We start from the raw sequence: 27,020 nt of genomic DNA on the forward strand, positions 1-27,020 counted from the left end.
TTGTGGAAGTAGCAGAATCAGAGATTTGGGGAGGAAGCAACAACAGATAGCAAGGGCATTGGAAGGTGGCTGAATGTATCTCTTGCCCTTCTGAAGATAGGGGTTATTAGTTATATACTACAGTGGTGAACACTCTATAAATAGGACACACAGGCCGCGGATGATAGGAGGCGGCTTGTGGTTCATTCGTCTCTTTCTTCCCTGTTACAAGCCCGGCAAACCTTCCTGACCAATTCTGCTGCCTTCTCCTTCATAAGTGCAGACCCCTATTCGTTGAACACCTTATTATTTTGGACAAAAGTACCCTTAGTCACAACAGTATCCTTATTTAGATAAGGTGATTTTTCTAATTAATAGGTAAACATTGATTCTGATTGCTGGTTGAATGATTAGGGACAGGTTCTGATCTCATTTACTTCAGGAGTGAGCTGACAGAAAACAGTGGAGCTACCTGGGTATAAGACCTGGCCAAGTGAGATGAGGCTAACTGGGTTTGAATTGAGCATTAAAAGCTCAGCGCAATGATCCTAGGAAGCTGAACAGGTTGTATGGAAAGAAGAATTATATCCTGGTGACATTGTATAGCTAGATGTTAAAATCAGTCAGAACACCAGTTTGCTTACATTACACAACTGCATTTTGACAGATCACCCACCTAATGGCTCCTTCTTCGAGTGACTTTTATATAAAATACACACCATGCAACAACGTTCAACACTAAAAGGAAGTCAGAGCATTGGCACTTGGGGAAAAGAAAACAGTACTGTTAAATCCATGAGTGACACTATTGATTGTTGGATGCTATGAAAGTGTAAAAACACCACTGAATGAAATGGAGAGGCTGAGGGCGTATTTATTCTAAGACCACTTTACAGATCCCTGAAAGTGCAAAGGGGCTATAAAATGAGAGTCAATTTATATTTTCTTCCACACAAGAGTGCAGGCACAACATACAATTTGCACTGTTGAAAATGTAATACAGGAACTATCGTCCTATTAGGGCCAGAAGAGAAATCTCAGGACACTGGATGAAACTGAAGCCATGTACAGTATTCAGTTACATTAATGGTGTATGTGATGTCCACAGTAAATGCTATACCAAAGTATGGGGCCTTAACACTTGATTAAAATCCTCAGGTGCTGCCACAATAGAAACAATAAACAATAATACAACTGCATACACAATTAGTTTGTCAGTGCAAAGACCTCCTCCTGTGTCATTCAGCATTAAAACTGGGGTCCATACTGCATATACCATCAAATCAGAAACTGAGTGTGTATATCTCATAAACTGAAGTTGCAGAAATGTTTCTAAATACAAAAATAATGAACTCCCTCTGCCCTTATCCAAGTAAATTGGGTTTTGGTTAGCACAAACAGGTAGAGCTGTGTATATGACAGTCAATAGGCATATATGCTAAACAGTCTCCTTTAGTTGTAATATATATGTGTGTGTGTATAAATTTAATAAAATCAAATTGCAGGAGCTTTAAAATCTATATCCCCATTTTATTGACAGCTGTAGCAATAAATCATTCCCATCTCCTCACTTTCATGGTTTGTTGTGACACTGATCAATCAGGGAATGGGCAGAGTTTTATATCAAATAAACCTAACCATGTCCTGTGGTAAATAAGTCCTCTCTTTTATTGATGGCACAATCAGCTGTTAGATTGACAGTGAATAAGACAAGATTGCAGTGAGGTACAAGTGTGCTCAGAAATAGGTTTTAGTTTGGTGGAGATTAGTGTTGGATAAACAATTTTTTTAGGAAAATCACCAACCCTCTGGAGCATCCCTGTCCCAAAATGATAAATTAAAATGGAATATTTATGGGCTTGAGTTTGGCAGACTGTGAAATTGTGATGGTATTTGTGATACAGGTAGTTTTAAGTGACTCATCTGAATTCACACAGTGAATTTTAGGCCTTGAATACAATACAATTCTGATGCCCAGCCCTGTGTGTTAGCAACAATGCATCTATATTACAATAGTAATAACTCAAACACTACTTGTGAAGATGAGTACTATTTCTTTATAGCAGGAATCTAGGCAGAAGAGGGTTTGGGAGAAGTGCTAACAGAAACTCTGCAGTGAAGCAGAGGGAGAGAGACTAGGTTTAGGGATAATATTGCTTGCTTATTTTAATAAATTACTTTAATCAGCGTGAGAGGAAAGTGACTCTGTGCTATTCTCAAATATTGTCCTATGACAGCGTATTGTTGTGTTAGACTGTTATTGTGGAAGATTACAGTATTTTTAAAAGCACTTCCTGTGACGTTGTATGGGGGTGGCGTCTCGTGCATAGCGGGAACCATGCAGCTGTTCATCCGTGCTCAGAAGCTGCACACCCTAGGTGTCTGGACAGGAAACAGTAGCTCACATTGAGTCCCTGGAGGGCATGGCACCTGAGGATCAGGTGGTTCTCTTGGGTGGAACTCCCTTGGAGGACAAATCTCTCATTGGGCAATGTGGCATCAGCGAGTTTACCACCCTGGAGGTGGCTGCTCGCATGCTGGATGGTAAGGTCCATGGCTCCCTGGCTTGTGCTGGGAAGGTGAGAGGCCAGACTCCCAAGGTTGCCAAGCAAGAGAAGGAGGAGGAGGAGACTGGCCGTGCCGAGAGACACATGCAGTACAATCGGGGCTTTGGCAAGAAGAAGGGCCCCAATGCTAACTCCTAAATGCCACACCTCACCCAATAAAGCAGATGTCACCCGAAAAAACAAAACAAAACTTGTAAGAATAACAATACTCCCTAACAATTGGTGCTGTACTGATAAAATAGTTTGATATTATGACTCCTGAGTTCTATCCTGTGCAACTACTCTCCTTATAACCCTCATGAACCAAAATCTGCTAGGTGCCATATATACATATAGAAAGACCCTGCTTTGAAGAACCTATGTTCTGAAAGATACAAAGCAGATGAAAGGTGAGGGGGAAATGGGACACAGCACCCAAGCAAAGTGATCAGGGTGATGGCTGGCAGATGTATTGCTAGTTCTCCATCTCTCTTGGTTTTCACTGGGCTTTCCGGCTTTATAGGATACCCGCATACCTTCAATGCATGTTGAGCTGAAGGGCATAGGACAAAGATGTTGGGTCTGGTTCTCAAGGATGCTGAGCTCCCACATTTTCAACTGAAATCAGTGGGAGCTGCAGGTCACCAGTACACACGTCTGAAAAGTCAGAGCCAAGATTCAATCTTAAGAGGGTCTGGGTTCCAATAATAAAATGTCTTTATTATTGGAAATGTTTTATAGCTTATATGAACATTTATTCCAATATTACACAAATCTTTAAAAGTCCCTTTCTGGGTGAATTTACCAGCTACCTACAAAGGGAAGTTGTAACCATTGACAGCATCAGAATAATCAATTTAAATGATAAACTAGGGCCTAGGAAACAGAGGCCCCAGTTCTCAGTCCCTCCATGGCTAAGACCCTGAATAGAGGGCAGCAGGGAGGCAAAGTTGGGTTTGAGACGTCTTTGTGCTTCCTGTGGTCAGGGGACATTTGGGGCTGGTGCACAACCACCAATGTAGGTTAGAAGAGCCTCAGGTCTACTCTAACCCCAATGGGCCGCGACACACAGAGAATAGCTTTATCACCGGGTGTTCCAGCCGTGCCCCCAGCTTGCCCCTTCACACCAAGGACAGTGGATGGCAGCAGCTCTAATAGTGCTACACCAGAGGGGATTTACAAAGAGGGACCCTCCCACAGACCATTTTTGCGCCCTTCACGCTACCAGAGCGATATAAAGGCTCCTTACTGCAACAGAGAAGCAGTTCCAGAATCTTTGAATTGTGCTGAGCCTTGTGATTGAGTCCTCGTTTTCTTTTGTGCTTGAATAAGCATGTGTCATATAACACAAGACAGTGTTCCAAAAGACCCTCCATTAAAATCAGTAGAAAAATGAGTGTCAGCCATTTTATGGCAAGCTGCATGGCTCAGCTTCTGTTTGCTCACTGTTCATAACTGATTTTTGATCAAATGATCCTTCTGAGTTGTTAATGCATGAATGAAATATGTAGAAGTTTTGAATCCAAAGACCTTTGCCTTTGGACATTTCCCATTGTTTCTGAGTTTTTACTAGACTGGTAAACTATTTACTAGATAAATGATTAAGGATACAGAACCATGCTGATAACATTTCTTCAAAAACACTGTTTATAAAGCTTTGGCACCGTATGAAAAAGTGAAACTTTTGCATTTTATTTTGGATTTTCCCAGATGAAGAATGGAAATCCCCACCATGCTATCTGATACTGAGGATATTATGATGTCTAAAACTAAACTGCTGTTGGCATACATGTCTAAACATTAAATTAAAAGAGGCCATTTCCTGAACACTCTGCAATATTAAATCACTGTAAGAGTGATTTTCTAGACACAGAGTTTAATTCCTCAACAGGGAGAACAAATCATATGGGTTTGAGTCACCAAAAAGAATCCTGGCTGTGATCATAAGGTGTTTATTTTACTTATAAAGTTAGATTATCCTTTTGTAATTATTAAAAAACAAAGCAACCCCCCAACCTCATTCTCTAAGAGCAGGGAATTATTTTCCCTACAGGGTATAATAGTCTTGGAAAGCTCTATTACCTTGTCTGCATTTTTTTTTCTAGAAAAAAGTTTCAGAGGAAAAATTTGACGCAGCTCTAATCTCGAGTCTTAAACAACCTCAGGTCTCCTAGCCGTTCCTACTAGGGTTACCACCAGTGATGAGCTGCCAAAATCTTAACAACGGGTTCCGTCCTCACCCCACGAGGGGGTCATTGCTCACCCCTGCCCCCTGGGACTCCTGCCTCATCCAATCCCCCGTGTTCCTTGATGCCCCCCCCCAAGACCCCTGCCCCATCCACCCCCCTCCCCTGTCCCCGTCCGCCCCCAGAACCAGGCAGGAGGGTTTCGTGGGCACCATAGTGGGTGCCCACCCCACCCCTAAGAGCCAGAGGAACCTGCCAGGGGGCGAGGTGGGGAGTTCCGGCAGTGCTTACCTGGGGCAGCTCCCAGGAAGCATCTGGCAGGTCCCTCTGGCTCCTAGGGGTGGGGGAGCGCAGCTAGGGGGGGAGCAGGGGGAGTGGCCGCTCCCCCACTGATCATGTCAAAAGTGGCACCTTAAGGGGGTGACTCCCTGGGTACTCCGGGGCTGGAGCACCCACGGGGAAAATTTGGTGGGTGCAGAGCCCCCACCGGCAGCTCTCCGCCCCGCATCCGGCCCCAGATCACCTCACCTCCGCTCCGCCTCCTCCGCTGAACGCGCCGTCCCGCTCTGCTTCTCCACCCCCGCTTCCCACGAATCAGCTGTTCGGCAGGAAGCCTGGGAGGGCTGAGAAGCAGGCAGTGGCTTCACACTCAGGCCGAGGGAGGCGGCGGTGAGCTGGGGTGGGAAGCGGTTCCCCTGCACGGCCCCCCCCAGGGGTTACCTGCTGTGGCGCGGGCAGCCCTCCTCGCGCCCCTCCCGCCCCAGCTCCCCTCCACTCTGCCTCCCTGGGCCTGAGCAGGAAGCCGTGGCCTGCTTCTCAGCCTGCCCCAGCTTCCCGCGCGAACAGCTGATTCGTGGGAAGCCAGGGGGAGGGGGGCGGAGAAGCAGAGAGGGGCGGTGAGTTCAGGGGAGGACCTGGAGGCGGAATGGAGGTGAGCTGGAACGGGGAGCTGCCGGTGGGTGCTCTGCCGGTGGGCGCCACTTTTGGCCGGTTAAATTTAGAAGCCCTTTTAGAACCGGTTGTCCCTTGCTCAACAACCAGTTCTAAAAGGGCTTCTAAATTTAACCACCGGTTCTAGCGAACCGGTGTGAACCGGCTCCAGTTCACCACTGGTTATCACTTGTCCTGAAATTTTCAGGGCAGTCCCCATTTTCACAGGTCTGTTTTGCATTCTACAACCCTAGCCCAGGACTATTCAATGGTATGTAGTTGCTAACTGTTGTTTAACAAGGCCTGAATTTATTTTGGGAGTCCTCATGCATTGCAGTTGTGCACTGTCGTCATGTTACCTGTGAAGATGTAGGTGACATCACACTGCCTCTGGGTGAAAACTTGATTTTGTACCACAGGACAAATACAAATGGATAGTAATATTGTACACATACACACAAAAACTACATTAAAATAACACTATTAAGGTTGTGAAGTCAACTCAGGAGATAGAAAATGCCAGAATTAAGGCTGCCTGTGCTACTTTAATTTGGGCCCCCTTTTTGTACATGTATTATGATACAGTCTAATTATATTGCAGATGAAGGGTAAGACTCAACAATATTGCTTCCATTCCATGATCTGAATGGGAGGGTGCAGTAGTGGTCACAGACTCTTCTTGCCCCAAGTTTAACTCCTTCTGCCATGTCCCCTCCAACTGGTCCCTGCCCAGTCCTTTTCCACCTTGGCTTAAAAAATTAACTTAAAAAAAAGCAAAGATGTCTCTACTGAGCATGTGTGAACTTCAGTTTTTCAGAGCCTTATCGCTTGGCCAAATGTGTGGGTGAACTTTTCAGAGGCACATCCCTGATACATAGGCCACTCTGCCAAATTTCAAGTCCGTGTTTCAAAGCATGGAGGTGTGAGAGCTTTTCAAAGAAAAAGCTATGAGAATTTTTTAATGTGGGCAAAACAAAGTGTTTTCTCCTAGTCTTGGTCTCAGGAATGGCTGAAGAATTTGGGCTGATTCCCCCCCCCCCCCCCCCCAAAAAAAAAAAATTCATTTAGCCTGAGGCAACACTCAATATATAAAATTTCAGTCCAAACTGTTAAAATCTCGCAAAGTTATAAGCCCCTGAAAACAGGGTCTTTTAATGGGAAGTGTCAGCAACCTTAATAATTGGAGATGCTACTAGCACAATCTATAATACATACTACAGACTAGAGAAAAATTACTCTCTAAGGGTATGTCTTCACTGGAGTGGGAGAATTAATTTCCAGTTCAAGGAGGCGTACCCGCATTAGCTCTGATCGATCTAGCGTGCTAAAAGTACAAGTGTGGCTGCAGCAATAGGGCTGGCTTGCTACCTTGTATACATACCTAGTGTTCTGAATGCATATGTATTTGGGGAAGCTAGCCCCTTCTGCAGCTCGCGCTGCCATGGCTACACTTACACTTTTAGCATGCTAGCTTGATCTGAGCTAGCGTGGCTATATCTCCTTGAGCTAGGAATTACTTGTCCAGCTTGAAATGTAGCCACACCCTAGATCGGAGGGCTATTTTCTTCACATACATGAAACAATGACATCTAAATTTAAACCACAAGATCTTCAGTTGTATTTATTACAGCCCCATATTCAGTGTGCTGATCAGTGAGGACCCCAGTATGGGGATGCAGCTCCTTAGGTAACCATAAGCTCAAATGCACACTGCCGTACTTGGGTATGCCATAATTTTCATGGAAATAACAGAAGTTAATTTCATGTGACCCTCCTTCCACTGTGTGCTCCTGCCCCATAGCATTTCTAAGTGTTCCTTCAGTGACCCCCATTGTGTCCGTCTTGGCAATCTTGTTCACTTAGAAATTCTACTCATTACAGTTTTCTGAGGGACTTGGTTCCAGTGATCTTTATTCTGAATTCATTTTTTTTTCAATTTGCATTCCCAAATGCCTTGTCTCATAGTTTCTTATCGTCTAAAAATACTAATTCAACTTGGCATTTTCTGTTTCATTAAGGACTTTATATACCTCAATTAGATATTTGCCTGTGGCTTTTTCCTTCAAGGCATTTGATGCTTCTGTTTATATATAAAAGCCCTGCTCTTTTCACTTATAGTTCCTTACCTGTGGGCTCCACAGCCTCCTTTGATGCTGAATTCTTTCAAGTGCTACTGCTAAGAACATGGTTTTTTAAATGAGGTGTTGGTGAAGAATTAGTGCCTTTAAGATAAAAACACAGACAAGGGACCGTGTAGGACATTTTATATATCTGATTTTATATCTATCTATATGCACCTTTACTAACTTCATACATTTGTGGAACTTGCAGGTTGAATTTTAGGTCTTGCGGGTCTTTGGCACTATCAAGGTTCTTCAATGTAAGCACAGTTCTATGGAGTAACCTGTTCCAAAATATGTGCATATCCCGGAATGAAGTGGAAAAGAGGTTTGTGGGGGCCACTATTTTATGAGGAGGTGTTCAACGATATCCCCAATGTCTCTGTGCAGCACTACTTGACTCCACTTCATGATTAATCTCTTCAATGGGGGAAGACACTGCAGTGTAAAAAATACTAAGGGGTTGACACTGGGCCTGATCCAGCATCCACTGAAATCAACAGGAATCCTTCCATTAACTTCAAAGGGCTTTAGATCAGGCCGGGTGGGATGATATTTCCAGAAATGCTGCATTTTGAAGGCAGGACTCTCAAAATCAATGCACTAACCCAGCTGTTTGCTGACGTATATTCTGAGCATAGTGATGTGAAAGAGACAGCATTTCCCTTTCCTCCCACCTGTCTTATTAACTAATACTATAAACTGCCTAAAATAGTTATCTCTAATTAGAGGATCATCAAGCAAGAGCAGTGTGGGGTTATTGTCCCTGCGTTTTATGAGAATACCAAAATGGGGTGAGCCTAATTAGAAACCCGACATGACAGGAAGTCAGTGGTGGGTCATGAAAGCTACAGTACAGTCATGTGAAAGAAGGTCAGTGTTATTGTTCAGTGAACCCTTAACTCACTTATTATTCAACTCTCCAAATAAAATAACACCTTAGTTTTCAAATGTTGTAAAACTCAGTCCTACAAGTAACAGGTTGCTAGAAGGGATGAACTGCTTGAGTCCAGAATAATCCTGAGGGTACAGCGTCAGTAAGGACATGTACAATGAAAACAGATTGTAAAATTACTTTGATAGCTGCATTAGTATATTAGGTGCTACTTTCAGTGGTTTATTAAAACCATAATTTTGTATTAAAATTCTGCATTAAAGAGAACAATGTGCTATTTGTATTTATCAGTATTAAATTCCTTCTCAAACAAGCCACACACCATGTCAAACAAGAAGGTCTAGATGAGATCAGTGTTTAAATGAATGAAGGCAGTGGAGCAACAGAAAAATTGAGACGCAAAGCATCTCTGAGATGAATGTACTTTAAAAAAGAAGCTGACTCAATGATGAGCAATGAGAAGCTTACTCAAAACCATAATACTGGGGCTAGGACTCACCACTCCAATTCCCGTTGCAGACTGATATGCAATCAAAGCTCGAAAGTGCAAATATGTTGACATATCGAAGTGTTTAAAATGAGGGATGTTATCAATATAACCAAAACTTTACAGAACACCTGAAAATTTAAAGAAATGTGTAGCTAGGTACACTAGATGTTGCTGAATTGCAACTGTGGATAATATATTTTATTGTGGAGCTTTCTAAAGCATGGCATACGTGAGGGATTGGAGTACCATTTTTGTGCGGATTAGGTGGGAGCAATTTTAAATTAAATTTTGACAAGCCTCATAAACAATGCATATACTCTAGAACTGAGGAAGTGATTTGAAATGAAATTCTAAGTAGGACGCTTAAAACCCTAGAGTCCTTTTCCTCTTTTCTCTACCGATAAAGCAACATGCCAAATTACCATTATTTGCAAGAGGAAGACCAACATAATACTCGGACATGCAGCTCTGTGGTACCAGAGTTTATTAGTCTATGCAATAACAAAAACAATACAAAAGTCCCATGAGATAAAAATATTCTTGTAGAAACATGGCGCCTCATTTCCTAAAACCAAAACCAAACATAATATTGAATGTTTTAAAAAGGAAAACTGACTATGATCAACTCTGAGGTGCCCTGGCCTCTCCAGCATTTCTGTACTTACAAGGGAAAATAATGAAAATAGCCTACACATAGGTTCTCATTTCAAGCAAATGCCTATATCTGGAAATCACTGAAAGAACAGATATTTTATATTCCTAAGCCAATATGCCTTTGAAATGATGTATGCAATCATCTTATTTTTCATATTGCTGACACTACTAGAAAGTGTGTAAGAGAGAAATTGAAGGGTCTGTCCAAACGTGGGGGCCCTACTGTTTTGGAGAAATATCTGTTGTGTGTGGCTACCACATACTTCAATTTGGCCAGCTTGATAAACACTATAGCCCAGATCCTCAATTTAGGAGTCTATTGATTTCAGTGGGACTGGGACACCTAAATACCTTTAAGGATTTGGGCCAAGGTGGGCACATTGCTGGTAAACTCCAAATGCTTTTTGCCACTTGAGCAGAGCAAAGCAAAGCAACACAGATATCTTTTGCCTTAACTGGACAGTCAAATTAGGTTTATGGATGCTTTGTATCACCAGAGCAGTTTAAAGTAGCCAAGGCATAACTGGTGAATCTGGCCCTAAATGCGAGGACTCAGGCAGGTCAGATGCTAGTAAAAATGGCTACAATCAAACATGGTACAAATAGGCACAGTATGAGCTTCCTCACATTTCTGCCAATTAATCCATATCCTTCTTGACCTACATAGTTCCACTTTTGAGCATGTCCTCCAAAGGGATGGCTAGTCATGTTGAATTATGCCTGATTCTGAGATGCAGATCAATTTGTCTAATGGAGGGAATAGAATGAGACCCTCAAATTCACTTTACTAGTGATCCAAACCAGGTTAGGCCAAAGTCTACACAGATGAAAGGCTTACAAATAGGGCTGTGAAGTGATTACAAAAATTAATCACAATTTAAAAAATCACACGGTTAAAAAAATGAACTGCAATTAATTGTACTGTTAATAACAGAATAACATTTATTTAAATATTTTTGGATGTTTTCTACATTTTCAAATATATTGATTTCAATTACAACACAAAATACAAAGTATACAATGCTCACTCTATTTATTTTTTATTACAAGTATTTACACTGTAAAAACAAAAGAAATAGTATCTTTCAATTCACCTAATACAGCTACTGTAGTGCAATCTCTTTATCATGAAAGTTGAACTTATAAATGTAGAACTATGTACAAAAAATAACTGCATTCAAAAATAAAACAATGTAAAACTTTAGAACCTACAAGTCCACTCAGTCCTACTTTTTGTTTAGCCAATTGCTCAAATAAGTTTGTTTACATTTGCAGGAGATAAGGCTGCCCGCTTCTGGTTTACAATGTCACCCAAAAGTGAGAACATGTGTTCAAATGGCACTGCTGTAGCTGGCATTGCAAGATATTGACGTGCCAGATGCGCTAAAGATGCATAGTCCCTTCATGCTTCAACCACCATTCCAGAGGACATGCATCATGCTGATGACGGGTTCTGCTTGATAACTATCCAAAGCAGTTTGGACCGACACATGTTCATTTTCATCATCTGTGTTAGCTGCCACTAGCAGAAGGTTGATTTTCTTTTTTGGTGGTTTGGATTCTGTAGTTTACACATCAGAGTATTGTTCTTTTAAGACTTCTGAAAGCATGCTTCAAACCTCATCCCTCTCAGATTTTGGAAGACACTTCAGATTTGAAGGCACTTCGACCTTGGGTTGAGTACTGTAGCTATCTTTAGAAATCTCAGTTTGGTACTCTCTTTGTGTTTGTCAAATCTGCAGTGAAAGTGTTCTTAAAACAAACAAAATGTACTGGGTCATCATCTGAGACTACCCTAACATGAAATATATGTCAGAATGTGGGTAAAAAAGAGCAGGAAACATACAATTCTCCCCCAAGGAGTTGATTCAGAAATTTAATTAATGCATTTTTTTTTAACAACCATCATCAGGATGGAACCATGTCCTCTGGAATGGTGGCCAAAGCGTGAAGGGGCATGTGGTAAACATTCGTATCTGGCACATAAATATCTTGCAGTGCCGTCTACAAAAGTGCCATGTGAACACCTGTTCTCGCTTTCAGGTGATATTGTAAATAAGAAGCAGGCAGCATTATCTCCTGTAAACAAACTTGTTTGTCTTAGTGATTGGCTAAACAAGAACTAGGACTGAGTAGACTTGTAGGCTCTGAAGTTTTATATTGTTTTGTTTTTGAGAGCAGTTACGTAACAAAACTAAATTTGTAAGTTGCACTTTCATGATAAAGAGATTGCACTACAGTACTTGTATGAGGTGAATTGAAAAATACTATTTCTTTTATCATTTTTATAGTGCAAATATTTGTAATAAAAATAATAGAAAGTGAGCACTGTACACTTTGTGTATTCTGTGTTGTAATTGAAATCAATATATTTGAAAATGTAAAGAAACATCCAAAAATATTTAATAAATGTCAATTAGTATTCTATTGTTTAACAGTGCAATTAAAGCTGCAATTAACCGTGATTAATTTTTTGAGTTAATTGCATGAGTTAACTGCGATTAATTGACAGCACTACTCACAAACCAAGTCCTGTACAGCTGCATTCTTTGCTCCTCCAAGCTATGTAAACAGCTAGGATAAAGTACTGGATTCCAAAATGAAATTTCTGGTGGAAATATTTTCAGTTCCTAAAAATCTTTTCATTGGGAGGGCAAAACTGAGGAACTGAATTCCTCTAGTCTGCTCACAAATATGAGGTAGCTTGACTTGGTTACGGCCAGAAAATGAATAGCCAACTGCATAATAATATTCCCCTTTTACTTAATTACCCAGTCAGTTTCCAGTTATAGCCATTCCAACCATCAGAAGCATCCTCTGTTAGAAACTCCTGTTGGTGCAATTTGCATGGCAGCTTCCAATTACTTACAGAGTATGCGGTAATGAAGAAAATATATTCTTTTCTGTCACCAGCTCAGTTACTGGTCAATGGCACCAATGTTCCCATCTGCAAAGGAATAGCATAGCTTTAATCAGACAAAAAATCCTTTGAATGAAGGGGGAAAATTGAAATGAAAGTTAAATCTATTAATGCAACTAAATGAGCAAGAAACTCATTTCTATAATAATTTCTGCAGAAAGGCTTCTATTAATCAAATGCCATACTAACACACACAATGATGTCATTCCTTTATGGGGCTAACGCGTTAGATTTCTACCTGCTTGGAGAAAAGCCCTACAGAATAATAGACCAAAGCATTAGAAAGGGAATTGACTCTTTCTTGTAGACCACGGGCATCATTACTTGTAATAGTGCTTAATCCTTTCATGAATTTACTTTTCCACGAACGACTGGAAATTGAACAGTGTCACACTGAGAAGTAGTGTTAAGAATTTAATAGAATAACCTACAGCATGTTCAAACAATAGTCAGGGCCAATTTTTTTAATGTGCATGAACAGACTCAGATGTGCAAGAACAAATGTCCATATGTATATGCATCAAGAGTTACACGTGTATTTCGGATTTTTCATAAGTTCAAATGAGCCCACACAATTTATTATATACACTATTGAAAATTTGGCCCTGTGTGTCTGTTTAAATTGACTGATGCCATAATATTTAAGACAACAGTGTCAATACCATCTTTAAAGGATACAGCTATGCCAAGCCACTCTTAAAAATGTCTGGCTTTATCTTATAAATCTAACCCCTAATACTGAAAGGACATTGAACCCCCTAAAAAGTTAAGTGCAATGATTTTTAAAATCAAAATTTTAGTTCCATACACATTCCTGGAAGCCAGAATTTCTAACAAAGATAGCACGTAGGACAGGATATTTTTACTGAAAGAGGGAAGAATAATCTTCAAGGTTCCATAACAGTGTCTCTTTAACCAGTAAGTAACTGTAAAGGTTGCAGTGGTCTCTGAGCAGTTCGTTACTATATACTGTGTGAGCTTCAATAACCAGACACATACAGGCTGGTGAGGGACACAATTTCATCCTCAACTCTTAATTTGCAGACTTAAAATAAATCTTAACCATTTCTTTCAAGGTATTATTTTAATGTTACTGCTTTGTTTCCTATTTCTTTAATTAAGAGAAATCTTGCAGAAATGTAGGAAAACTAACACAGTGGACTGGAATGATTCCCTTTGCAGTCTGGGCTATTGTGAAAATGGCTTTTTTTGGAAGCAATTTTTAAAATATATAGTGTTTAGCTCACAGATTTGTTAGTCTATTCTATAAAGACATTCTGAATGATATTGGAGTAAATTATCTATAGAAACAGCCTCTCTAGATTATCAGGTAATTTAAGAATTTCTCTTGTGTTTTTAAGTTTCTTATTATGTCTCTAAGGACAGCTTGTTAATAGCTAGTTTATAAATACATTTTTGGGTGTGTCACATAGGTTTTTAAACTATCAAACAGGTTTTTCCATTTTCAGATTCCATTTGGCACATTTTGGGCTCAAGCATGCGGACTAGCAGAATTTTGTCTGGGCAGGTAACTTTTCTTGACATGTGTTTGAACAGTTTTTTATGCTGCATAGAATAATATCAACAGGTCCATAGAATTATGAGTTACATCTAAAGTATAATATGTTACCTGCTTTGATAACATATATGTATTGCATATTTTTGACACACAAAAGGTGATGAATCATATTTGAAAGCAGTAAAGCTTAATCTTACATTGACGTAACCCTTAATTGGAGACACTGGGTAATTTAAATCTGAAATCATGAAATGTCTATGCAGTGGTCTCTCTCCTCCTCATAGTTCTTGTGAAGAATGCCCAAATGCAACTGACTTTCTTAGTATTGATTTTTAGTTTAACACTTTAAGCATGATTTGAAGATGTGATATTGATTATTTTATTCTATCTTTTTTTTTTCTATTTAGGTTCTTCTAGTGTTCCCACCATAGTCATAGCTGAGAACCAGACTAAATTACATTTGTCCATATGCTATTCACGTACTGTAATATCGACCGTGCTTTCTGATTTTGAGTCCTCCTTTTCGACTTCTGCCAAAAGAATCAGCTTAGTATGTATTTTCCACCCAGTCCCCTTTTAAACATTTCTGGTCAAGAAGTACAGAGCATCCTGTCCTTAGCCTTTTCGGTGGAATTTCTGTGGTCATATTACAGGCCTGCTGGTCACTTTACAGCCACTCTCACTATCAGTTTAAAGATAATTGTCAGACTAATCAAAGCCGTAGATAATGCTTGAAAAAGTTACATAGCTAGACTTACCTTTTCACTCCTTAGAGTACTGGGTGAGGTAGTGCTCCCATAACGAGTATTCTTAGCACTTCTGAAGCAGCCAGTGATAATGAGAAACAGCAAAAGGGTGCACAGAGAATTTGACGGAAAAAAAAATTAAGAGAAGCTTGTCAGTTTCTGATCAAAGAGAATTCATGAAAACCAAAAGAGAGAGTAATGAAAATAGAAGAATTCTTACCCTTTAAAACTGGTGATTTGGGGAAAGGAAAAAATGCCCTTGGTGTCAAGTACATAATATGGACTGAATTCCAATCACTGTGAAACATCTGGAGCAGTTCTTGTAAGAAATAAAAAATGGGGTTTTCTTTGCAATTTGAGTTTAAGATCCGGCCTAGTGGAATGTCATGTTAAAGGTGACATTTTACAATAATGGACCTTTGGGCTGCTGGGAATGAACATGAGGCGGAAAGAATACCAGAAATACAGTAATGTCTACATGATATTCAGCTCTTCCGGAGATCTAGCATCTGATCACTGTCAAATATTAGCTCAAAAGGATGAGCAGAAGACTGTATTAACTGCAGCAGGAATGTGGTGTGTGAAGGAGCCATGCTGCCTTACCTGAGTGCAGGGGTTGGGAGGGTACCAGAGCAAGCTTGGAGGCACAGAACCATGGGGCTTAGGGTGCATAACCACCACCCACTCCTCAGCATGGTCAAAGAATGATCCTAGGAAAACTGAGAGAGGATCCTTGCAGAATCTTCATCTCCCACAGGTATCGGGGGAGCAATCAAGGCCTGTGACTCTATGAAATGTACAAATGCAATATAATGGCAAAGGTTTAGGTCATCTCCAGCAGTCCATGTGCTGATCGTTATGTACCACAGGGTCCAAACTAGTTACTTTTAGTGCATTTCCAGAGTGTATCTCTGGGAATGATGCTCTCAGAAATACTATTTCTTATATAATGCTAGGGATTTTATTAATAAAATGCCAATAGAATGCATTAATAACTTTAATTAAAACAACAAGGAGTCCGGTAGCACCTTAAAGACGAACAGATTTATTTGGGCATAAGCTTTCGTTTGTAAACCCCCCCACTTCTTCAGATGCTTAATTTAATTTAATTTACTTACTTTAATTTAATTTAATTTAATTTAATTCTTCAGATGTTAATTAAAACGTGCCCTAATCATTTTAAAGAAATTCTTACTACTTTGGAAGTAACCTTATTTTTCATTTTTTTGGTCAGTTTCTAAGATTTTCAAATGCTTTTCTCTTTCACATTAGAAATTTGCCCTGCTTCCTTTGCTGTAGCCTTAATATTTTCTTGTATTTTTCAACAATAAGCCATATAGTATATTATCTGTGATTTCCCTCCTGTACAATTATTAAAGAGTATTGTGTGGAAATAGAGGAAGATTGCAAAAGGAATAGGATAATGAGTACTTTAAGCATACAGAGGAGGTTTGGATATGATGAGTTTAGCCCCGGAGGGAAGTCAAAATACATAGACACAAGATACTGAGGGTCAGAGACTATTTAATAGACATTCAAGAAAATGGAAAGGGGCAGAATTGACTTTGCACTGTTTATAAAGGAAAAAATGGCAGTAATTTAGATTCTGGAGGAACTTTAATAAAGAGAAACGATGTATGACTAGAGATCAGTCTAGACCAAAACCTGAGCTCTGAACTTTGGGAGGGGGGGATTGGGATTGAACATCTGGTTTTGAATGGTGTGCCTGGGTCTCATCCCTAATTCATGCTAGCAATTACACAGGATGAGTGTTTGTGCTGCACCTCTAAGAAGAGTGGCACAGTACTTGCAGCCAGGTGGGAGTGAGGATGCTAAGTTGCCTGGAAGCCACCTTTGTACCTTCCTAATTCTGGGATGCTTTAGGGACTGAAGCACAACTCTCCCACCTTCACCCCACCATTGGCATGTTCCCAAACACTAAGGCACAAGAGGAAATCCTTGGATGATAGCCTGTGGTCTCCCTTAGAGCAACCATAGGGGAATTTCCTCCCACCAGAACTAGGGCTTTTAGAGACCCTTTATACTCCTTCAGCCCTTTTGTCCAGTGAAAGAGGGTCTGAGTAGGGATGAGAATCTAACCCACGGATTTCATACTTTTACAAAGAAAATGTGATGGGCAATTTTGTCAGAAAGAAGCAAGAAATAGATAACAATAAGCCTGGTTTGTGAAAAAGGAAAAAAAAAAAAAGTGGCAAGTGTAACTAAGCCAGTAAGTTAGCATGGCTGCTGTGTAGCAAGCTGCTTTCCACACTGTGTAAAGAAAGAATCTATAACATAGGGGTGTTTTGCGTTGGATCCAACAAGGTACTTAAGCATACCTAACTTTAGATCAAAATAAGATTACTCCGGTGCCCGAGTCCCTTGCTGAACCAGGACTGTATGAGTAAGAGACTGGACGTGACTGGATGAAGAAGCTAGAGAAGTTGTGGTGTGTCTAAGTAACAGTGAATAAGTCAGATTCATAACTATAATAAAAGCTGAACCAAGAAGGGGGAAAATCAGAGTGTTAAATTTCAGGAGAGCCAGTTATGAGAAAATGCTGTAGTGTCAATGGATTTAAAGGGAGGAATACAGAAATTCAAAGAGAAAGAAAGTTTTAATAGCACAACTAGTTAACAGATGATACAGCAGCCTTACCTCCAAAAAATCCTACAGTGCTTATCAAATTTTACCAAGTATTTCCATTATGAAAATGCAGCCACTTGCAGAGTAGAAAACCAGCAGCTTATATACATCCAACTCAGTAATTTTATATGTCTCTCAGACTTTCTATCATCAACAACATACTCTTGAATGATATCCATGGGATAAAATTAAGTAAACATTTTAATCTTTGAAATGTAAGTACACTCCTATAAGAACTGTGTAATTCACAGAAGAGAAAAATCCAGAGAACACTGGGAATATTGCTATAACTAGTAGCAGCTGTCAAAAAGGAGAAAACTTTTTAAATCTCCCAACAACCTCAGTGGAACCTTCCAAAATCTGTGTTTTCTGAAGCATCCAGCATACTTTGGGGTATTATAATAAATAAGTGATAATATATACAACCATGTATTGCCACTAACATAGGCCTAGTCTATTCTGAAAAATTAGACCGACCTAACCAAGTTGCACAAGGCTGACCCCCACTGTAGATGCAGCTATGTTGATGGAAGAATTATTCTGTTGCCCTAGACACTGCCTCTCAGAGGGGTGGATTAACTACATTGATGGAAAAAACCCATTGCTGCTGTAGCCGCTATAATGTAGGCATACCCATAATGTATCTACTTTCTTAGCCATCACCATTCCATAAATACTGTATTTCTCCAATATTACTCAGTTACACAACTGATTATGGAGTCTTTTTGCAAAGTCTTGCAATGGACATGATTATGTGCCCCTGTATACACTTGGATACAAGCAGGTGCTAAAGTAATGGATCTTGTGTTTGGGGGAAATGACTTTGCCAGCTTAATAGGGTTATTTGATTTTTGAGAACTGTTAGCATTTAACACAGCTGCCCAATAAAAAACTTTCCTTAGCATACTATGGATAAAGAGCTCACTTCCACAGGGTGCTGAGCACCTCCAAGTACCACTGAACACTGTACCTCGCAGGATTAGACCCACAGAGAATATTACTGTAGAGATGGCAAAAACCACATCTGTCCTCAGTTAACAATCAGTGCTATGTTTGCCTGGAGAAAATAACATAAGTAGTTAAAAATCAACTGAATGAAAAATTTAACAGAGTTCCAAGTAATCTGGGAAGAATTTGAGAGAGAAAATTACACTGGAAATTAAACAATTTCCTTTTCGGTTGTTCTTCCTGCACCTCATAGTCATTACAATGTTGAAAAACACTATAGGACATAGTGGATTATAATGTAATAGGTAGGTAATGTTCCTTAGCAACATTTAAAAGTATGGAATAAAAATTCCCATTGAATTCACAAGAACAAGCCTAATGAGAATAAAAACAAATGACTAAGTATTTTTCAAAGATATAATGGAAAAGAATTCAGTGAAGTAGACTGAAGACCCTCTAAAGGATAGCAAAAATAATTTATGGATAGAAGAAAATTCAACATTCTTTGCATATTTTCACAGTGCAGTAGTAGAAATGGTCATACGTTTCCATGGGAGGAAGAAAGGGATAAATGAAGGCCAGTGGAATCCCACTTCAATTTATAAAGGATGGGGGGAGGAGGAGAAGAGAGAAGTATCTTTTAACTTCCTTAAGGGAAGGTAAATTCCATATAGTATACATGGAAGAATCTATCCATCCAGGGATGTTACATAATATGTACTTTCCCTTCCTCAAATTTGGGCCTAAAACAATTTTATGCCGAGTCTTTTTTAAGATGTCTAGGAAAGGACTAGAATACGGCAGATTTCTAAGCATGTATGGTAACACTAATTGGGAACAAGATATGGGAACGCTAACTGTAGCATATTAGGACTTGTCTACACGTACATTTTATAGTGCTCTAACTTGCTGGCTCAGGGGGCTGAAAAATCAGCCCTCTGAGTGCAGCAAGCCACGCTCCCAGCACTTGCAGCTAATCCCCTCGTGGAGGTGGATTACCAGGAGCGCTGGGAGAGCTGTCTCCCAGTGCTTGCACGTGACACTCGCACTTCAAAGCGCAGCCGCAGGAGTGTTCCCACTGAAGCGCTTTGAAGTTTCCAGTGTAGACATACCCTTACAGATAGTTAGCCTGAATTTTTATTAAAAGAAACATGCCAAACTGCTGGACAGGAAGGAATTTTCTCACAGGTCAGACTAGCAATGACTGTCAGGGTTTTTTGCCTTCCTCTGCAGCATGTGGGTGCCAGTCACTTGCCAGGATTACCTGAGTATATTTCATTTAATAAAATTCTCTGCCATTGCAGGGGCCTCAGGCACTGGTCCTCCTATTCTCTCAGTCTCCTGTGGGCTGTAATACTTTGGTCTAATTTTGGTTGTTAGGTTGCATGAGTATCAGGTAGGTATGGCACTGCCTCGTCTCAGACAGAACACCAAATATCAGAGTCCTGAGGTAGAAGAGCCTTTCCACAGTATGTATCCGATGAAGTGAGCTGTAGCTCACGAAAGCTCATGCTCAAATAAATTGGTTAGTCTCTAAGGTGCCACAAGTACTCCTTTTCTTTATACTGAGAGAGCCATTTGATCCATAGTCCTACACTGGAATCATGGGAGGGGGGTTCAGCCAAACAAATTGGATCCTGGGGCAAGAAACAGGTCCCCTGGTGAAAATCAGTTAGGTGCTAACTGTGATTCAGCATAATTAACACATTCTTCATGGTCTGTGACCTGGAAATGACTGAAGTGAAACAAATAAATCATGCCGCTTTGCTGAGGTAGCCAATAGAGAGGTAACCAATAGGGAGCTGTGTGGCTACGGTATTTTTCATTTATTTAGAAAAATGCAATATTCAGCAATCATGTGGATTGGTGCCACTAAGTCTACAACCAGTGAGTGAATGACACTGAGATAAATGGAGCATTTTAATCTATGAAAGGTATAATTTCATGCCCATGCTTGCTTATCAAAGGGAAACTACCGTTTTTGATCAGCCCTGCATCTGAAAGATGAGATGTGCTACTCTGCATTAATAAGATGTGCAATGTATTTGAAAATAAAGTTATTAATGACAATTGTCATCAAAAACATTATTTTCAAGTACAATGCACAGATTGTTCAGGCAGAGAAGTGTTTCTTATTCCTTAGAATTTTCAGAGCACTGTGCTGATCAAAAAGTGTGTGGTTTTCTTTTGTTTCAGAACTCCATGTGTGAGAAAGAAGACTGCAGAATGAGAATAAAGTGTACAATATGTGAGAGAGTCTTGCAGCAGTTCACAGCATGTACCATGGCTGCCGATGAAATTAAAAGCCTAATACAATTTTTGACTGTGGCAAGAAATTACCATTTCATTATCTACAAATATATAAACACTCAGAACATAAGCCAACAATTAACCACCTGCAGTTGGAGGGACTGAACATGTTATTTCATACTACAGCTATCCAGTATGATACTTTCCTTTGCAACATCTGGTTCTGGTTGCAGTCAGAGACAATGTACTGGAGTACTCGATCTGTTAGTCCAGTCTTGAATGGCATTCACTCTGGTCCTACTCCTCTCATAATGCTAGTCTCATTTTCTATGTGGTTCTTTACTGTGTCCAGAAAGGAAATGGCAGAGAAGGCCATTTTGGATTAGGCGATTAGGATGAGGGAAACGTAGACATCACATACTACACACGGATATCTCCTCACACAAATCTCTACCATGGATTCTTTTCTTCTGAGAGGCCCATAGACATGAAACTTATTCTTTTTAAAAGTAAAAATAACATATTAACCATTCTTCTAGGTCCCCTGATGTGACTTCTTATTTTTGTTTTACAGTGATCAACTGTGCTAGGTGGTTTAGGTAACAAGACAAGGTCCCTGCTCTGAAAACCTAACAATCGCATCTTATCATACTTGTCTGTCTTTTAGTTCCTCAGGACAGGGAATGTATCTGTAGCTTATCCTGTAGAGCAGGGATTCTCAGCTTTTTTCTTTCTGAGGCCCCCCCAACATGCTATAAAAACTCCACAGCTCAACAACTGATTTTCTGCATATAAAAGCCAAAGCCGGCATTAGGGGGTAGCAAGTAGGGCAGTTGCCTGGGGACCCATGCCATAGGGGCCCCCTCAAAGCTAAGTTTGGCTTCAGCCTCGGGTGCCAGGGCTAAGGGCCCTGGACTTCAATCCCAGGAGGTGGGGCTTTGGCTTTCTGCCTTGGGCCCCGGCAAGTCTAACACTGGCCCTGCTTGGCGGACCCCCTGAAACCTGCTGGTGGCCAGCCAGGGGCCCTCGAACTCCTGGTTGAGAAACCACTGCTGTAGAGCACTGAGTACACTGAAGCTTAGGTGTAAATTTAAATTGACCATACTTACCAGAGGTACAAATATAGAAACACTGTCCACAACCACATTTACATATACATGGTAGATCCATTTGTCCTAGAAACTTTCCTCTCACAAACATCACACCATATATGTGGTGCAAATCCTAACATTACCTACCAACCAGAATGTAACAAAATACGTAGAAGGACTCTTAGAAGATCGTTGAGACATCAGACTGCCTATTCATGCACTGTATATGATGGAGTCAGGTTAAACATGCCTTTTCTGTCGTGCTTACAGACTTTGCAAGTGCTGGGGGAAGACACTGAATTCAGCTCCGGGGTCCCTCGAGCAGCTCTTTAATTTGCCATAGCTGCACATATCTTCATTCACTTAAAATTACCCCTCCATCCTCAGTGGTGGCTACTAGAAGGTTTCACCCTCAGGAACGGTCTAACTTGGAGAGATTTTAACCTTTCAGGGCTCCCTACTTTCCAAGGCTTTTTTTTTTTTGAGGCTTATAAATGGTACTATGGAGGGGCCAGGATGGCTCTCCTGCATGGAGACAGTATTGCTCTATTTCACTGACCTCTGGCTTGCTCCTTGCCCTGCCTCCTACTGCTGCTAGTGCTGGCCCCAGGGTCATCCTGGAAGTGGTAGGGGATGGTTGGCTAAGAAAAGCCAAGAAAGCTATATTCTGTGCTCAGACACTGACTGGTTGGCTAGCAGTGAGGGAAGGGGGCTCATTGCTCACTGGAAAACTGAGTAGGCTCTTTGGTTTTATTTGGCGACAAAAAGGGGAAGGGACAGGGAAGAAATTATAGTGCCACCCTTATCTCTTATTTGTAGTCATCTGTTTTAGAAATGCATGCAGCAGAACCTTGATTTTACGAGTGCCGATCTTACAAAGGACCAATTACACTAACCGTTTTTCCCAACAGGAAAAAAAAAATCACCTAACGAAAGTGAGATCAATGAAGAACACCTTGACATCTCTTCATACTCTGATGCCTTCAATGTACTGGAAATTGGTCTGCAGTGATTTGAAGGACTGGAAGAAAGCGATGACTTATGCACTGTACCTGTGAGTTCAGTTTTATGAACTTTTTGATTTTATGAATTCTTAAATCCCCAATTAGTATGCAAAATAGGGGTTGCACTGTATATGGTGCGCTAGAATACTGACGTTACTGTGCTCCTCGCAATTTTGTTCATGCATTATTTCAGACTCCACAGATGAAATACTGGTGTGGTTAAAGTTAATGGGAGTTTTGGTATTGATATGGAGCCAGAATTTCACACCATATGTATTTTTTTTTCTGCAAATTTGTATTGCTTATTCATAATGAATGTCCCTTAAAGAGCTGACAGAAGATCCTGTGGACATCTGCATACTCCCATGCATCAGGGTTCTATAAATCAAATTATCAAACAGAGAGAATGAATAGATGACTAAAGAAAAGGAGTTGTTTTTTAAAACCTTGGAACCCTCAATCAGATTATTAGAAAATCCTTACTCTTTCAAATTATTATTATTTATTTGTATTGCTGTAGTGCCCAGGGGCCCTGGTCTGGGCACAGGACCCCATTGTGCTAGGTGCCTGTGGTGTTCCTATTTTGGGATAAACTCTGTTGTTGTACTTATTGCTGACTTCAGATTGAGGTGCCTGTAGTTTATGTGGGTAATTTAATCTCCATTTTTGAATACTGGAATTGTTCTTATTTATGGTTGGTCTGGGATTTTATCTGGCATTTCTTTGATTTCCTTGGGTTTGTGAAATCCTACATTAATCCCTATATGAATCCCACCTTACCCTTAAGTACTTGTGGTTTTTACTTGCTTTACTAACCCTGAAGTCAACCTAAAAGACATGTTTGCTCAGAGTGGATGTCAAAAAATTCTAACTCATATTTTCACACTTGATGATGTAAGAATATTCATTCAGCTGCAATGCAAAATGTAAATTTAAGGAAATATTTAGTCTTCTTACTACATTGTATATATGTGGCACAATAGCTGGGTGTCTCTTATTTCTCCTCATGTATAGATGTTTTATAACCTACCTTGTCCAGATAGACTTTCCTGGCTGTCTCCCTTAAGAACCAGATCTGTGCTAACAGTCTGCTCTTTCTTCCTTTCAGCTTCACTCTTCTGATCACTGGGCTGCAGAAAGTTAGGTGGTGTAGTATAAGCCAGTGTGACAGCCTGCTCAGTTGGGACTTCAGATTCCCTTGTGCTTAAATCATTGCTGGCTGACTCATCTGCTGGAGGAGGTAAATCAGAATCCTCTGATTTTAAAGGGCCATTGGTGCTTTCCAGAGTACTGAAAGGCACTGTAGAGCTTTGCTGGTCAATAATAATGTTCATGTCTTCAATTTCCTTTAAAGATTCTGGTTCTTGTTCTTTAGCCCATTCACTTGAGGGTTTGGCAGGAAATGCAGGTTTAGATGAAATAAAATTTTCAGGGGCACTGATATCTCCACTTAGCATAGTGCTTCCAGTGGTATATTCACTAATTAAATCATCTCCCGTCTGCTCCACCGTTGCTAGACTAGGGTAACCTAGTGGGAGTTCAGCACTCAAACCATCATCCTGAAAATCAAATTCAGAGAACATTTACAGGGTGTAGCTTTCATTACTAGAGAGTCTGATACAATGTAGCCACAACGTCTTGTAACCATTGGCTCAATTATATAGTTATGAAATATGGACCAATGCTTGTCATATGTGAATGTGATCCTAAATAAAATATATAACAATCCATTGCTTTAAAATCAGTTGAGCAAAGGTCACATTTTATTACACCATGCGCTTTGTTCTATCTCACTCACTGAGATGTACAGTTTAGACGATGGTTCACCAAATAACTTGTAATTCTTATAAAGTCAGAGGAAACCAGGCAATGTCTTCCACATGTAAATACTTCAATCAATTACTTTTTTGCTTTTGCAAAATAATACATACTACTCACACTGGCTGCATTTATTCTAAGGATTGTACTTATTTTTAGAATCAGTTTGGGGATGGGGCGAATTTTAGATTATCTCAGTTCGTTTCCCTTTGAGAGAGAGAAAAGCAGAATTAGCTTACCGACTCAGTGCCTGTTGGAGCAATGGTGACCACTGATTTGATATCATTGCCTGAGTCACTAGATGGTTTAATAGCTTCTGCAAAACAAAACAAAAGGCAAAGTATGTTTTTCAATAAAACTGCAGATTGAAGATAATGAATGCTGATCAAAGTGCATAACCTCTATAATAGAGATAAAAACTGATGGAAACAAAAATGATTCATCTGAAATACTTTTAAAAATCAGAGTGAATGAGAATGAGAGGTAAATTTTATTTTTAAATTACAATAGGAAGTAAAGCAGCAATTTATTTGCAGCACTCAGTATTATGCATTACATAGTTAGTGCAAATGAGATACAGCTGTAGAAAACTCCTGTTGGTTAAAACCAGCTTAAGCACAGACTATTCAATGTATCCATATGAGCCATGTTGACTTGTGTAATGAATAATTGCAGTGTTGCCCTATGTCCACACCATTGTAATTCTAAATCTAGTGCTTTCTTGGGTTTGTACCCCACAGTTCTAAGTGGAGCTACTGGTTGAAATATTTCACAAAAAGGAGGTGTTTTTGGTTGTTGAAGAAGGCCATATTTTTTAAAAAATAATTTTTTAAAAAAAATTTGTTGACATTATTAAAATTTTCCATTTTCAAGAAATTTTCCATGACACTTTTTATCGATAGTTTAGACTATTTTTAAATCAATATAGGAATTTAGTTTTGGCACACTTCATTTAGACCCATGAACCCTTTAGAAGCTTTGCAGTTCACATCCTAATAGGTTAATTATACCAAATGGAAATAAGCTGGAAGGGAAGGAAAAAAATCTTATTTAAACCTTATAAATTAACAAGACAGAGATTCAGATGTATGCACTTATCAGCCTTTATGTACTGACCATCGGTAAACTGAAGTGTTCCAAGGTCCATTATCAAGGACTGGTCTTCCTGTAGTGCCATGGCAACCAGCTGCTGAAGGTCTGTAACTGTGAATTTAATTCCTGGTATCTCCTCTTCTTCCTTTGTACTAAGAGGGCTTTTTTCATTTTCAACTTTATTGGAGCCAATAGTTGAGATATGATCCCCAGTGCCCTTTACTTCTGAGCTGTCTCTCTCAAAATTGACAATGTACCGTGCTACAGTGCTGCTTGACCTGCAGTGTAAAAATGCAATGATCAGCTACAACAAAATGAGTTACATGTCAAGCAGACATTTTTAAAAGGATTCCTATAGCCCCCAATATGCCAGAATTGTTCTATAAAAGTAATGTAATTATACTTCTAACCTAATTATCTGAGTTGTTACCTCCAACTTACTTTTTCCACCACTGAGATTTTAAAAATTTAAAAAATTTAAATTTAAAAATGTAAAAATTCCATGCACAGAAACACTGGATTCATTAACCAAAAAAAAAAAAAATCCATTGTTCAAAGAAAATGTAGGAATTGGCAAATATAATCCAATTAAAGCTTAACTGGTGAGCTGCTTGGCTCGTGGGATCTGTAATAGAACATTAAGTCTTTCATTCCTAGGTCATTAACTCAAATACAGTCATAAAGCCATGCTGGCAGTGCCTAAAAGTCATAACCATCTGTTGACTACAATAGCCTATGTGAAATGAGTTGATGAACTCATTTCAGTTTATAGTGGCGAGGTTCCCAAACTCCCATCCCAATAGGTAATATTGCTAGCTGTCTTAGAAGAGCAGCTAAGGACTTAATATGCATGGAAAGCAAAAGTAGCTTTTCACAATTTAAGTTAGTTCTTCCAGGTCATGGGTGAGTCATGTAAATTGGGCCATCTTGGAGAAACTTGCAGTATTGCTGCTGTGGATGTTCCTGTTCAACGGGTACACAGAAGATGTGATCGGCAGGACTATTAATCTGTCACTTTTCATAAGCAGTAAATACACAGTTTTTTTACAAAAGTAACAAACATTCATTCTAAAAACAGAAATTGTGGAACAGCTTTCCACAATGATGAATAACTGAAGGTCTCTTATCTGGGATGTGCTATGAATTTACATTTATAATACATGGCAAAAATCCAGTAAAGATGTAG

The 27,020-nt window shown here is 39.8% G+C and overlaps 1 protein-coding gene and 1 pseudogene across 1 annotated transcript in view; one reads left to right on the plus strand and one right to left on the minus strand.

Moving 5' to 3' along the window:
- IMPG1 (interphotoreceptor matrix proteoglycan 1) overlaps window positions 1-27,020 on the minus strand; it is an 87,915-nt gene that overhangs the window by 18,769 nt on the left and 42,126 nt on the right. The window contains exons 10-12 of the mRNA XM_074946854.1: window positions 25,859-26,112; window positions 24,982-25,058; window positions 23,955-24,483 (exon numbers count right to left, since the gene is read on the minus strand). Of these exons, the coding sequence (XP_074802955.1) occupies window positions 23,955-24,483; window positions 24,982-25,058; window positions 25,859-26,112 (860 nt within the window). The remainder of the gene's footprint in view (window positions 1-23,954; window positions 24,484-24,981; window positions 25,059-25,858; window positions 26,113-27,020) is intronic.
- On the plus strand, window positions 2,318-2,684 carry LOC141983865 (ubiquitin-like FUBI-ribosomal protein eS30 fusion protein; annotated as a pseudogene).

Source organism: Natator depressus, chromosome 3, assembly GCF_965152275.1.
Source record: "Natator depressus isolate rNatDep1 chromosome 3, rNatDep2.hap1, whole genome shotgun sequence".
Classification (NCBI taxonomy): domain Eukaryota; kingdom Metazoa; phylum Chordata; order Testudines; family Cheloniidae; genus Natator; species Natator depressus.